General features: G+C 52.4%; 2 protein-coding genes across 2 annotated transcripts in view; both read left to right on the forward strand.

Annotated features, from left to right (window-relative positions):
• The window catches only part of LOC138365503 (uncharacterized), a 61,516-nt gene extending 59,859 nt beyond the window's left edge, over positions 1–1,657 (forward strand). The window contains exon 3 of the mRNA XM_069325789.1: positions 1,464–1,657. Coding sequence (XP_069181890.1) covers positions 1,464–1,616 — 153 coding nt within the window. The 3' untranslated portion in view covers positions 1,617–1,657. The remainder of the gene's footprint in view (positions 1–1,463) is intronic.
• Positions 1,658–1,798: 141 nt separating this feature from the next.
• Positions 1,799–9,639, forward strand: LOC123753311 (peptidyl-prolyl cis-trans isomerase-like). The gene is made up of 3 exons (XM_069325788.1): positions 1,799–1,963; positions 5,596–5,769; positions 5,886–9,639. The coding sequence occupies exons 1-3, from the start codon at positions 1,847–1,849 to the stop codon at positions 6,396–6,398; spliced, it is 804 nt and encodes a 267-aa protein (XP_069181889.1). The 5' UTR covers positions 1,799–1,846; the 3' UTR covers positions 6,399–9,639.
• Positions 9,640–12,795: the final 3,156 nt, after the last annotated feature.

Below are 12,795 nucleotides of genomic sequence, written 5' to 3' on the forward strand. Positions count from 1 at the left end.
GTAGGCTGCCGTCTTCGGTAACATGTCTTGGCCTGACATTCGGTCATTCCTTAGTCTGGTATGTGTCGCATTGGGTCGGCAGTTGCAGCCAGTTGTCTCGACTTCAAGTTGAGGAGCGAGTGGTGACCGTCTCCCGGGTAAGTCCCTCCTTTTGTTGTCTTTGGGTAAGTAGCTCCGGGGAGCCAAAGGGGCTCCCCCAGAAAACCAGCATTTAATGTAATTAAATGCCAGAGGCTCCCTCGGCAACCTCCCTCCCTCCATCTGGTTGACAGTTTTATGCGTGTTTTGACATCCAGTCTCAGAACTGGGGCATGAATAGTCAGCGCGGGGGTCTGGGGCTCCCTCTTCCCCCTCCCAGGGAGGGGAGAGCTGCGCAGAAAATAAAAGGGTGACTGTTGTGACGTCATGCTCGATTTTCAGTTGGGGAGTTCTGTCCAATAGCCTGGCTTTTAGTAGCAATCTTTTAACCAGAATAGGGGGTTTGTTTTTGGGCATTTACCTTTCTGGGTGCCTGACCCCTGTCGATGGCAGACATAGAAGGCGTCCAATAATATGGGGGATTCTATAGGTCATTGCTCCTTGTGCCTATCTGAGTGGGCCAGGTTCTGGCTCGTGGTCCCCGGTAGGGCTAAGAACTCCATTCACATGACTGATGCCAAAGTCTAATATATCCATATCAGCCTGAATAGCTCCGGGGAGCCTCCGGGTCTCCCCCAGAAAATGGCGTTTCATTACATTCAATGCTGTATTTTTTGCTCTAACACCTGAAACATTGTTAATAATAAAGTCAACCGTCATCTTGGCATTTCTCTACACTGTGGTCAATACAATACTCAGTGTTCACTACACCCATGTCAACTGTCATCTTGGTGTTTCTCTACACTGTGGTCAGTACTCAGTGTTCACTACACCCATGTCAACTGTCATCTTGGTGTTTCTCTACACTATAATCAGTGTAGAGAAACAACATTACTTATATTGTCAATATATTTTATATTGTCATATATTTTATTGCCTGTCTCTACTTCCTCATCACAATCGACTTGAGAATGGTCCAGGACGGACCGAAACGTCGTCGTCCCTTCACCTTCTAGTGTGTGGTCTGGTCAACATACTTTAGCCACGTTATTGTGACTTATCACCTGCTTATATTGTCAAATTACTTTACTCAGTCTGATGCTTCATTATAGTTAATTACTTCTTTACTCAGAGCCTGATACTTCATTGTAGTCCAGTTTCTTTACTCAGAACCTGATGCTTCATTGTATTCCGGTTACTTTACTCAGAGCCTGATAGCCTTTATAGTCCAGGTTCTGCCATTAATGTTTGTGTTGGTAATGACAGGTGCAGGAGACCATCAGGGAGGCCCTGGAGATGATGACCACAGAGACAGGTGCCACAGCTGACCCCGTACACCTGGGAGACTCAGCCTCCACCATTAATGTTTGTGTTGGTAATGACAGGTGCAGGAGACCATCAGGGAGGCCCTGGAGATGACGACCACAGAGACAGGTGCCACAGCTGACCCCGTACACCTGGGAGACTCAGCCTCCACCATTAATGTTTGTGTTGGTAATGACAGGTGCAGGAGACCATCAGGGAGGCCCTGGAGATGATGACCACAGAGACAGGTGCCACAGCTGACCCCGTACACCTGGGAGACTCGGCCTCCACCATTATTGTGTTGGTAATGACAGGTGCAGGAGACCATCAGGGAGGCCCTGGAGATAACGACCACAGAGACAGGTGCCACAGCTGACCCCATACACCTGGGAGACTCAGCCTCCACCATTAATGTTTGTGTTGGTAATGACAGGTGCAGGAGACCATCAGGGAGGCCCTGGAGATGATGACCACAGAGACAGGTGCCACAGCTGAACCCGTATACCTGGGAGACACAGCCACCAGCATCATGAAAAAAGTTCAGGAAATCACTGGAGAGATCCCCCAGAAGCAATTAACAGTAAGTTTTTTATTTTCTCTCATAGGTCATATCACAAGATAATGAATTGCGTTTTGAGAAGAGGAAGTTTGTTCTTAGGTTTACCGAGGTTCCCCAAGTTCTACTACTGACTTTCCTTAACATACAATCCACAATACGATCTAAAATATTTGTCTAACTCCTGGATAAATATATTCTGGTAAGTGAACAGATAAACAGATCAGGTGAAAGGAAACATGGGAACCTTTTCTGTTCTCCATGATGATTAAGCCTGTGATCCTCTATTGAACCCGGGATCCTGCCCCCCCCCCCCTCACAGAGGCACAGAGAGCGGGTGACACTCCACCAATCTACCGGGAAAGCATCCAGGAGGTCAGTGAAAATAAACAGACCACTGCTGGCTTCGAAGAGACTGAAGCCTTGAAACTGCCAACAAACTTCTGGAACAATGACAGCACCAACCCCATGCCAGTAAAGGGGGGGGCTGGAGCTACTGGTGCAGCACCAACCACCTGCCAGTAGAGGGGGGGCTGGAGCTACAGGTCCAGGAGCAACCCCCTGCCAGTAGAGGGGGGAGGGCTAACGCTACAGGACCAGCAGCAACCCCCTGCCAGTAGAGGGAATCTGGAGCTACAGGTCCAGAATCAACCCGCTGCCAGTTGAGGGGGGCTAGAGCTACAGGTCCAGCACCAACCCTCTGCCAGTAGAGGGGGGCTGGAGCTACAGGTCCAGCACCAACCTCCTGCCAGTAAAGGGGGGCTGGAGTTACAGGTCCAACACCAACCCCTGCCAGTAGAGGAGGGCTGGAGCTACATGTCCAGCACCAAACCCCTGCCAGTAGAGGGGGGAAGGAGCTGCAGGTCCAGCACCAACCCCCTGCCAGTAGAGGGGGGGGGGTGGAGCTACAGGTCCAGAACTAACCCCCTGCCAGTAGAGGTAAGCTAGAGCTACAGGTCCAGCTCCAACCCCCTGCCAGTAGAGTAGGGGCTGGAGTTACAGGTCCAGCACAAACCCCCTGCCAGTAGAAGGGAGGGGGGTGCTAGTGCTACTGTTCCAGGGCCAACCGCCATGCTAGTAGAGGGGCCTGTAGCTACAGGTCCAACACCAACCCCCTGCCAGCAGAGGGGGGCTGGAGCTACAGGTCCAGCACGAACCCCCTGCCAATAGAGTTGGGCTGTAGCTACAGGTCCAGCACCAACCCCCTGCCAGTAGAAGGGGGCTGGAGCTACAGGTCCAGCACCAGCCCCCTGCCAGTAGAGGGGGGCTGGAGCTACATAGCCCAGCACTAACCCCCCTGCCAATAGAGAGGGAAGGGCGAAGCTACAGGTCTAGCAACAACCCCCTGCCAGTAGAGGGGGGTGTCCTGAGCTACTCGTCCAGCACCAGCCCCCTGGCAGTAGAGGGGGACTGGAGCTACATGTCCAGCACCAACCCTCTGCCAGTAAAGGGGGGCTGGAACTACAGGTCCAGCAACAACCCCCTGCCAGTAGAGGGGGGCTAGAGCTACAGGTCCAGCACCAACCCCCTGCTAGTAGAGGAGGGCTGGAGCTACATGTCCAGCACCAACCCTCTGCCAGTAAAGGGGGGCTGGAACTACAGGTTCAGCACCAACCCCCTGTCAGTAGAGGGGGACTGGAGCTACAGGTCCAGCACCAACCCCCGGCCAGTAGAGGTGGGCTGGAGCTACAGGTTCAGCACCAACCCCCTGCCAGTAGAGGGGCGCTGGAGCTACAGCTTCAGCACCAACCCCCTGCTAGTAGAGAGGTGGCTGCAGCTACAGGTCCAGCACCAACCCCCTGCCAGTAGAGGGGGGGCTGCAGCTTCAGGTTCAGCACTAACCCCCTGCTAGTAGAGAGGTGGCTGCAGCTACAGGTCCAGCACCAACCCCCTGCCAGTAGAGGGGGGCTGCAGCTACAGGTCCAGCACCAACCCCCTGCCAGTAGAGAGGTGGCTGCAGCTACAGGTTCAGCACTAACCCCCTGCCAGTAGAGAGGTGGCTGCAGCTACAGGTCCAGCACCAACCCCCTGCCAGTAGAGAGGTGGCTGCAGCTACAGGTCCAGCACCAACCCCCTGCCAGTAGAGGGGGGCTGCAGCTACAGGTCCAGCACCAACCCCCTGCCAGTAGAGAGGTGGCTGCAGCTACAGGTTCAGCACTAACCCCCTGCCAGTAGAGAGGTGGCTGCAGCTACAGGTCCAGCACCAACCCCCTGCCAGTAGAGAGGTGGCTGCAGCTACAGGTCCAGCACCAACCCCCTGCCAGTAGAGGGGGGCTGCAGCTACAGGTCCAGCACCAACCCCCTGCCAGTAGAGGGGCGCTGGAGCTACAGCTTCAGCACCAACCCCCTGCTAGTAGAGAGGTGGCTGCAGCTACAGGTCCAGCACCAACCCCCTGCCAGTAGAGGGGGGCTGCAGCTACAGGTCCAGCACCAACCCCCTGCCAGTAGAGGGGGGCTGCAGCTACAGTTCCAGCACCAACCCCCTGCCAGTAGAAAGGGGGCTGGAGCTACAGGTCCAGCACCAACCCCCTGCCAGTAGAGGGGGGCTGGAGCTACAGGTCCAGCACCAACCACCCTGCCAGTAGAGGGGTGCAAGAGCTACAGGCTCAGCACCAACCTCCTGCCAGTAAAGGGGGGCTGGAGTTACAGGTCCAACACCAACCCCTGCCAGTAGAGGAGGGCTGGAGCTACATGTCCAGCACCAAACCCCTGCCAGTAGAGGGGGGAAGGAGCTGCAGGTCCAGCACCAACCCCCTGCCAGTAGAGGGGGGGGGGTGGAGCTACAGGTCCAGAACTAACCCCCTGCCAGTAGAGGTAGGCTAGAGCTACAGGTCCAGCTCCAACCCCCTGCCAGTAGAGTAGGGGCTGGAGCTACAGGTCCAACACCAACCCCCCTGCCAGTAAAGAGGGACAGGAGCTACAGGTCCAGCACCAACCCCATGCCAGTAGAGGGGGCTCGATAATGGCGCTGACACTGCCCACAGGTGATAATGGGGCTGACACTGACCACAGGTGATAATGGAGCTGACACTGCCCACAGGTGATAATGGGGCTGACACTGCCCACAGGTGATAATGGGGCTGACACTGCCCACAGGTGATAATGGGGCTGACACTGCCCACAGGTGATAATGGGGCTTACACTGACCTCAGGTTATAATGGGGCTGACACTGTCCACAGGTGATAATGGGTCTGACACTGCCCACTGGTGATAATGGGGCTGACACTGCCCACTGGTGATAATGGCGCTGACACTGCCCATGGTTGATAATGGGGCTGACACTGTCCACAGGTGATAATTGAGCTGACACTGACCACAGGTGATAATGGGGCTGACACTGTCCACAGGTGATAATGGGGCTGACACTGACCACAGGTGATAAAGAGGCTGACACTGTCCACAGGTGATAATGGGGCTTACACTGCCCATGGTTGATAATGGGGCTGACACTGACCACAGGTGATAATGGGGCTGACACTGACCACAGGTGATAATTTGGCTGACACTGACCACAAGTGATAATGGGGCTGACACTGACCACAGGTGATAATGGGGCTGACACTGACCACAGGTGATAATGGGGCTGACACTGACCACAGGTGATAATGGGGCTGACACTGTCCTCAGGTGATAATGGGGCTGACACTGTCCACAGGTTGAGGACCTCCGCAGGATGAGGGAGCCCGTCAAGAGGCTGGTGGAGGCTGGCCGGGTGGTGGCCGTCCAGGAAGACCAAGATGGCCGCCGCTCCGCCAGGATAACTCTACAAGACGGACAGCTGTACCTCCACGCACTCCTGCGTCAGCCCACGCCCGCCCACACCCTCCAGGTTACTTTATTACACCCACTAGTCTTACTTACATTACTGACTTACTGAATTATGATAACTTATATGATAACATTTTGTTATAGAGATATCAGCATGATTTATTTCATTTCCTGCAGGAGAGTGAGGTTGTGGGCGTGCTGGAGCCCTCCTGCACCCTGGCGTTCCTTGACCTCGGGTGGGCGGGGTCAACAAGAGGGCGGGTCACCATCCGGCTGACCCCTGACACTCCGCTGGCCAGACAGTTTGTGTTGTTGTGTACGGGCCAGCGGGGCCACACCTACCGCAACACTAAACTGTTGGTGGTGTGGGGCAAGGGTCAGCCGGGGGAGTATGTGGTGGCCGGAGACTACGAGAGTAATGATGGTAAGGGAGGAGCCCCACTGCTGCCTGACCTCAAGGGGCAGTACCGGGAGTCACGCCAGGCAGGAGCTGTGTTGGCCATGGGTAGGCCGGGGAATCCCAGGTGTGCCCAGTTCGCCATCACCACCAGGGACCTCCCGGATGATGACCAGTGGTCATATGCCTTCGGTGATGTGGTGAGCGGCCTGGATGTGGTGAGGGCAGCAGTCAACCACAGTGACATTAGGGAGGTGACCGTGGTGGACTGTGGTGTTGTGCTGCCACTCTAGTTCACTGTACCACCACCATCACTACTGTGGTGTTGTGCTGCCACTCTAGTTCACTGTACCACCACCATCACTACTGTGGTGTTGTGCTGCCACTCTAGTTCACTGTACCATCACCATCACTACTGTGGTGTTGTGCTGCCACTCTAGTTCACTGTACCACCACCATCACTACTGTGGTGTTGTGCTGCCACTCTAGTTCACTGTACCACCACCATCACTACTGTGGTGTTGTGCTGCCACTCTAGTTCACTGTACCATCACTACTGTGGTGTTGTGCTGGCACTCTAGTTCACTGTACCACCACCATCACTACTGTGGTGTTGTGCTGCCACTCTAGTTCACTGTACCATCACCATCACTACTGTTGTGTTGTGCTGCCACTCTAGTTCACTGTACCATCACTATCACTACTGTGGTGTTGTGCTGCCACTCTAGTTCACTGTACCACCACCATCACTACCGTGGTGTTGTGCTGCCACTCTAGTTCACTGTACCACCGCTACTGTGGTGCTGTACTGCCACTCTGGTTCACTGTACCATCACCATCACTACTGTGGTGTTGTGCTGCCACTCTAGTTTACTGTACCATCACCATCACTACTGTGGTGTTGTGCTGCCACTCTAGTTCACTGTACCACCACTACTGTGGTGCTGTACTGCCACTCTGGTTCACTGTACCACTACCATCACTACTGTGGTGTTGTGCTGCCACTCTAGTTCACTGTACCACAACTATCACTACTGTGGTGTTGTGCTGCCACTCTAGTTCACTGTACCACCACCATCACTACTGTGGTGTTGTGCTGCCACTCTAGTTCACTGTACCACCACTACTGTGGTGCTGTACTGCCACTCTGGTTCACTGTACCATCACCATCACTACTGTGGTGTTGTGCTGCCACTCTAGTTTACTGTACCATCACCATCACTACTGTGGTGTTGTGCTGCCACTCTAGTTCACTGTACCATCACTATCACTACTGTGGTGATGTGCTGCCACTCTAGTTCACTGTACCATCACCATCACTACTGTGGTGTTGTGCTGCCACTCTAGTTCACTGTACCATCACCATCACTACTGTGGTGTTGTGCTGCCACTCTAGTTCACTGTACCACCACTATCACTACTGTGGTGTTGTACTGCCACTCTAGTTCACTGTACGATCACTACTGTGGTGTTGTGCTGCCACTCTAGTTCACTGTACCATCACTACTGTGGTGTTGTGCTGCCACTCTAGTTCACTGTACCATCACTACTGTGGTGTTGTGCTGCCACTCTAGTTCACTGTACCATCACTACTGTGGTGTTGTGCTGCCACTCTAGTTCACTGTACCATCACCATCACTACTGTGGTGTTGTGCTGCAACTCAAGTTCACTGTACCATCACTACTGTGGTGTTGTACTGCCACTCTAGTTCACTGTACCACCACCATCACTACTGTGGTGTTGTACTGCCACTCTAGTTCACTGTACCATCACCATCACTACTGTGGTGTTGTGCTGCCACTCTAGTTCACTGTACCATCACTACTGTGGTGTTGTACTGCCACTCTAGTTCACTGTACCACCACCATCACTACTGTGGTGTTGTGCTGCCACTCTAGTTCACTGTACCATCACCATCACTACTGTGGTGTTGTGCTGCCACTCTAGTTCACTGTACCATCACCATCACTACTGTGGTGTTGTGCTGCCACTCTAGTTCACTGTACCACCACCATCACTACTGTGGTGTTGTGCTGCCACTCTAGTTCACTGTACCACCACCATCACTACTGTGGTGTTGTGCTTCCACTCTAGTTCACTGTACCACCACCATCACTACTGTGGTGTTGTGCTGCCACTCTAGTTCACTGTACCACCACCATCACTACTGTGGTGTTGTGCTGCCACTCTAGTTCACTGTACCTCCACCATCACTACTGTGGTGTCGTGCTGCCACTCTAGTTCACTGTACCACCACCATCACTACTGTGGTGTTGTGCTGCCACTCTAGTTCACTGTACCATCACTACTGTGGTGTTGTGCTGCCACTCTAGTTCACTGTACCACCACCATCACTACTGTGGTGTTGTGCTGCCACTCTAGTTCACTGTACCATCACTACTGTGGCGTTGTGCTGCCACTCTAGTTCACTGTACCATCACCATCACTACTGTGGTGTTGTGGTGCCACTCTAGTTCACTGTACCATCACCATCACTACTGTGGTGTTGTGCTGCTACTCAAGTTCACTGTACCATCACTACTGTGGTGGTGTGCTGCAACTCTAGTTCACTATACCATCACTACTGTGATGTTGTGCTTCCACTCTAGTTCACTGTACCACCACTATCATTACTGTGGTGTTGTGCTGCCACTCTAGTTCACTGTACCACCACCATCACTACTGTGGTGTTGTGCTGCCACTCTAGTTCACTGTACCTCCACCATCACTATTGTGGTGTTGTGCTTCCACTCTTGTTTACTGTACCACCACCATCACTACTGTGGTGTTGTGCTGCCACTCTAGTTCACTGTACCATCACCATCACTACTGTGGTGTTGTGCTGCCACTCTAGTTCACTGTACCACCACCATCACTACTGTGGTGTTGTGCTGCCACTCTAGTTCACTGTACCACCACCATCACTACTGTGGTGTTGTGCAGCCACTCTAGTTCACTGTACCATCACCATCACTACTGTGGTGTTGTGCTGCCACTCTAGTTCACTGTACCACCACCATCACTACTGTGGTGTTGTGCTGCCACTCTAGTTCACTGTACCTCCACCATTACTACTGGGGTGTTGTGCTGCCACTCTAGTTCACTGTACCACCACCATCACTACAGTGGTGTTGTGCTGCCACTCTAGTTCACTGTACCACCTCCATCACTACTGTGGTGTTGTACTGCCACTCTAGTTCACTGTACCACCACCATCACTACTGTGGTGTTGTGCTGCCACTCTAGTTCACTGTACCATCACTACTGTGGTGTTGTGCTGCCACTCTAGTTCACTGTACCACCACCATCACTACAGTGGTGTTGTGCTGCCACTCTAGTTCACTGTACCACCTCCATCACTACTGTGGTGTTGTACTGCCACTCTAGTTCACTGTACCATCACCATCACTACTGTGGTGTTGTGCTGCCACTATAGTTCACTGTACCATCACTACTGTGGTGTTGTGCTGCCACTCTAGTTCACTGTACCACCACCATCACTACAGTGGTGTTGTGCTGCCACTCTAGTTCACTGTACCACCTCCATCACTACTGTGGTGTTGTACTGCCACTCTAGTTCACTGTACCATCACCATCACTACTGTGGTGTTGTGCTGCCACTCTAGTTCACTGTACCATCACTACTGTGGTGTTGTGCTGCCACTCTAGTTCACTGTACCACCACCATCACTACAGTGGTGTTGTGCTGCCACTCTAGTTCACTGTACCACCTCCATCACTACTGTGGTGTTGTACTGCCACTCTAGTTCACTGTACCATCACCATCACTACTGTGGTGTTGTGCTGCCACTATAGTTCACTGTACCATCACTACTGTGGTGTTGTGTTGCCACTCTAGTTCACTGTACCTCCACCACCATCACTACTGTGGTGTTGTGCTGCCACTCTAGTTCACTGTACCTCCACCATCACTACTGTGGTGTCGTGCTGCCACTCTAGTTCACTGTACCACCACCATCACTACTGTGGTGTTGTGCTGCCACTCTAGTTCACTGTACCATCACTACTGTGGTGTTGTGCTGCCACTCTAGTTCACTGTACCACCACCATCACTACTGTGGTGTTGTGCTGCCACTCTAGTTCACTGTACCATCACTACTGTGGTGTTGTGCTGCCACTCTAGTTCACTGTACCATCACCATCACTACTGTGGTGTTGTGGTGCCACTCTAGTTCACTGTACCATCACTATCACTACTGTGGTGTTGTGCTGCTACTCAAGTTCACTGTACCATCACTACTGTGGTGGTGTGCTGCCACTCTAGTTCACTGTACCACCACTACTGTGGTGCTGTACTGCCACTCTGGTTCACTGTACGATCACCATCACTACTGTGGTGTTGTGCTGCCACTCTAGTTTACTGTACCATCACCATCACTACTGTGGTGTTGTGCTGCCACTCTAGTTCACTGTACCATCACTATCACTACTGTGGTGATGTGCTGCCACTCTAGTTCACTGTACCATCACCATCACTACTGTGGTGTTGTGCTGCCACTCTAGTTCACTGTACCATCACCATCACTACTGTGGTGTTGTGCTGCCACTCTAGTTCACTGTACCACCACTATCACTACTGTGGTGTTGTACTGCCACTCTAGTTCACTGTACGATCACTACTGTTGTGTTGTGCTGCCACTCTAGTTCACTGTACCATCACTACTGTGGTGTTGTGCTGCCACTCTAGTTCACTGTACCATCACTACTGTGGTGTTGTGCTGCCACTCTAGTTCACTGTACCACCACCATCACTACTGTGGTGTTGTGCTGCCACTCTAGTTCACTGTACCATCACCATCACTACTGTGGTGTTGTGCTGCAACTCAAGTTCACTGTACCATCACTACTGTGGTGTTGTACTGCCACTCTAGTTCACTGTACCATCACTACTGTGGTGTTGTACTGCCACTCTAGTTCACTGTACCACCACCATCACTACTGTGGTGTTGTGCTGCCACTCTAGTTCACTGTACCATCACCATCACTACTGTGGTGTTGTGCTGCCACTCTAGTTCACTGTACCATCACCATCACTACTGTGGTGTTGTGCTGCCACTCTAGTTCACTGTACCACCACCATCACTACTGTGGTGTTGTGCTGCCACTCTAGTTCACTGTACCACCACCATCACTACTGTGGTGTTGTGCTTCCACTCTAGTTCACTGTACCACCACCATCACTACTGTGGTGTTGTGCTGCCACTCTAGTTCACTGTACCACCACCATCACTACTGTGGTGTTGTGCTGCCACTCTAGTTCACTGTACCTCCACCATCACTACTGTGGTGTCGTGCTGCCACTCTAGTTCACTGTACCACCACCATCACTACTGTGGTGTTGTGCTGCCACTCTAGTTCACTGTACCATCACTACTGTGGTGTTGTGCTGCCACTCTAGTTCACTGTACCACCACCATCACTACTGTGGTGTTGTGCTGCCACTCTAGTTCACTGTACCATCACTACTGTGGCGTTGTGCTGCCACTCTAGTTCACTGTACCATCACCATCACTACTGTGGTGTTGTGGTGCCACTCTAGTTCACTGTACCATCACCATCACTACTGTGGTGTTGTGCTGCTACTCAAGTTCACTGTACCATCACTACTGTGGTGGTGTGCTGCAACTCTAGTTCACTATACCATCACTACTGTGATGTTGTGCTTCCACTCTAGTTCACTGTACCACCACTATCATTACTGTGGTGTTGTGCTGCCACTCTAGTTCACTGTACCACCACCATCACTACTGTGGTGTTGTGCTGCCACTCTAGTTCACTGTACCACCACCATCACTACTGTGGTGTTGTGCTGCCACTCTAGTTCACTGTACCACCACCATCACTACTGTGGTGTTGTGCAGCCACTCTAGTTCACTGTACCATCACCATCACTACTGTGGTGTTGTGCTGCCACTCTAGTTCACTGTACCACCACCATCACTACTGTGGTGTTGTGCTGCCACTCTAGTTCACTGTACCTCCACCATTACTACTGGGGTGTTGTGCTGCCACTCTAGTTCACTGTACCACCACCATCACTACAGTGGTGTTGTGCTGCCACTCTAGTTCACTGTACCACCTCCATCACTACTGTGGTGTTGTACTGCCACTCTAGTTCACTGTACCACCACCATCACTACTGTGGTGTTGTGCTGCCACTCTAGTTCACTGTACCATCACTACTGTGGTGTTGTGCTGCCACTCTAGTTCACTGTACCACCACCATCACTACAGTGGTGTTGTGCTGCCACTCTAGTTCACTGTACCACCTCCATCACTACTGTGGTGTTGTACTGCCACTCTAGTTCACTGTACCATCACCATCACTACTGTGGTGTTGTGCTGCCACTATAGTTCACTGTACCATCACTACTGTGGTGTTGTGCTGCCACTCTAGTTCACTGTACCACCACCATCACTACAGTGGTGTTGTGCTGCCACTCTAGTTCACTGTACCACCTCCATCACTACTGTGGTGTTGTACTGCCACTCTAGTTCACTGTACCATCACCATCACTACTGTGGTGTTGTGCTGCCACTCTAGTTCACTGTACCATCACTACTGTGGTGTTGTGCTGCCACTCTAGTTCACTGTACCACCACCATCACTACAGTGGTGTTGTGCTGCCACTCTAGTTCACTGTACCACCTCCATCACTACTGTGGTG

Source organism: Procambarus clarkii, chromosome 17 (genome assembly GCF_040958095.1).
Source record: "Procambarus clarkii isolate CNS0578487 chromosome 17, FALCON_Pclarkii_2.0, whole genome shotgun sequence".
NCBI classification, from domain to species: domain Eukaryota; kingdom Metazoa; phylum Arthropoda; class Malacostraca; order Decapoda; family Cambaridae; genus Procambarus; species Procambarus clarkii.

Coding starts and splice junctions, on each gene's coding strand:
- LOC123753311 (XM_069325788.1), top strand. CDS start 1,847: ATGATGACCACAGAGACAGGTGCCACAGCTGAACCCGTATACCTGGGA. Junction 1,964..5,595: donor TCCCCCAGAAGCAATTAACA/GTAAGTTTTTTA, acceptor CACTGTCCACAG/GTTGAGGACCTCCGCAGGAT. Junction 5,770..5,885: donor CGCCCGCCCACACCCTCCAG/GTTACTTTATTA, acceptor CATTTCCTGCAG/GAGAGTGAGGTTGTGGGCGT.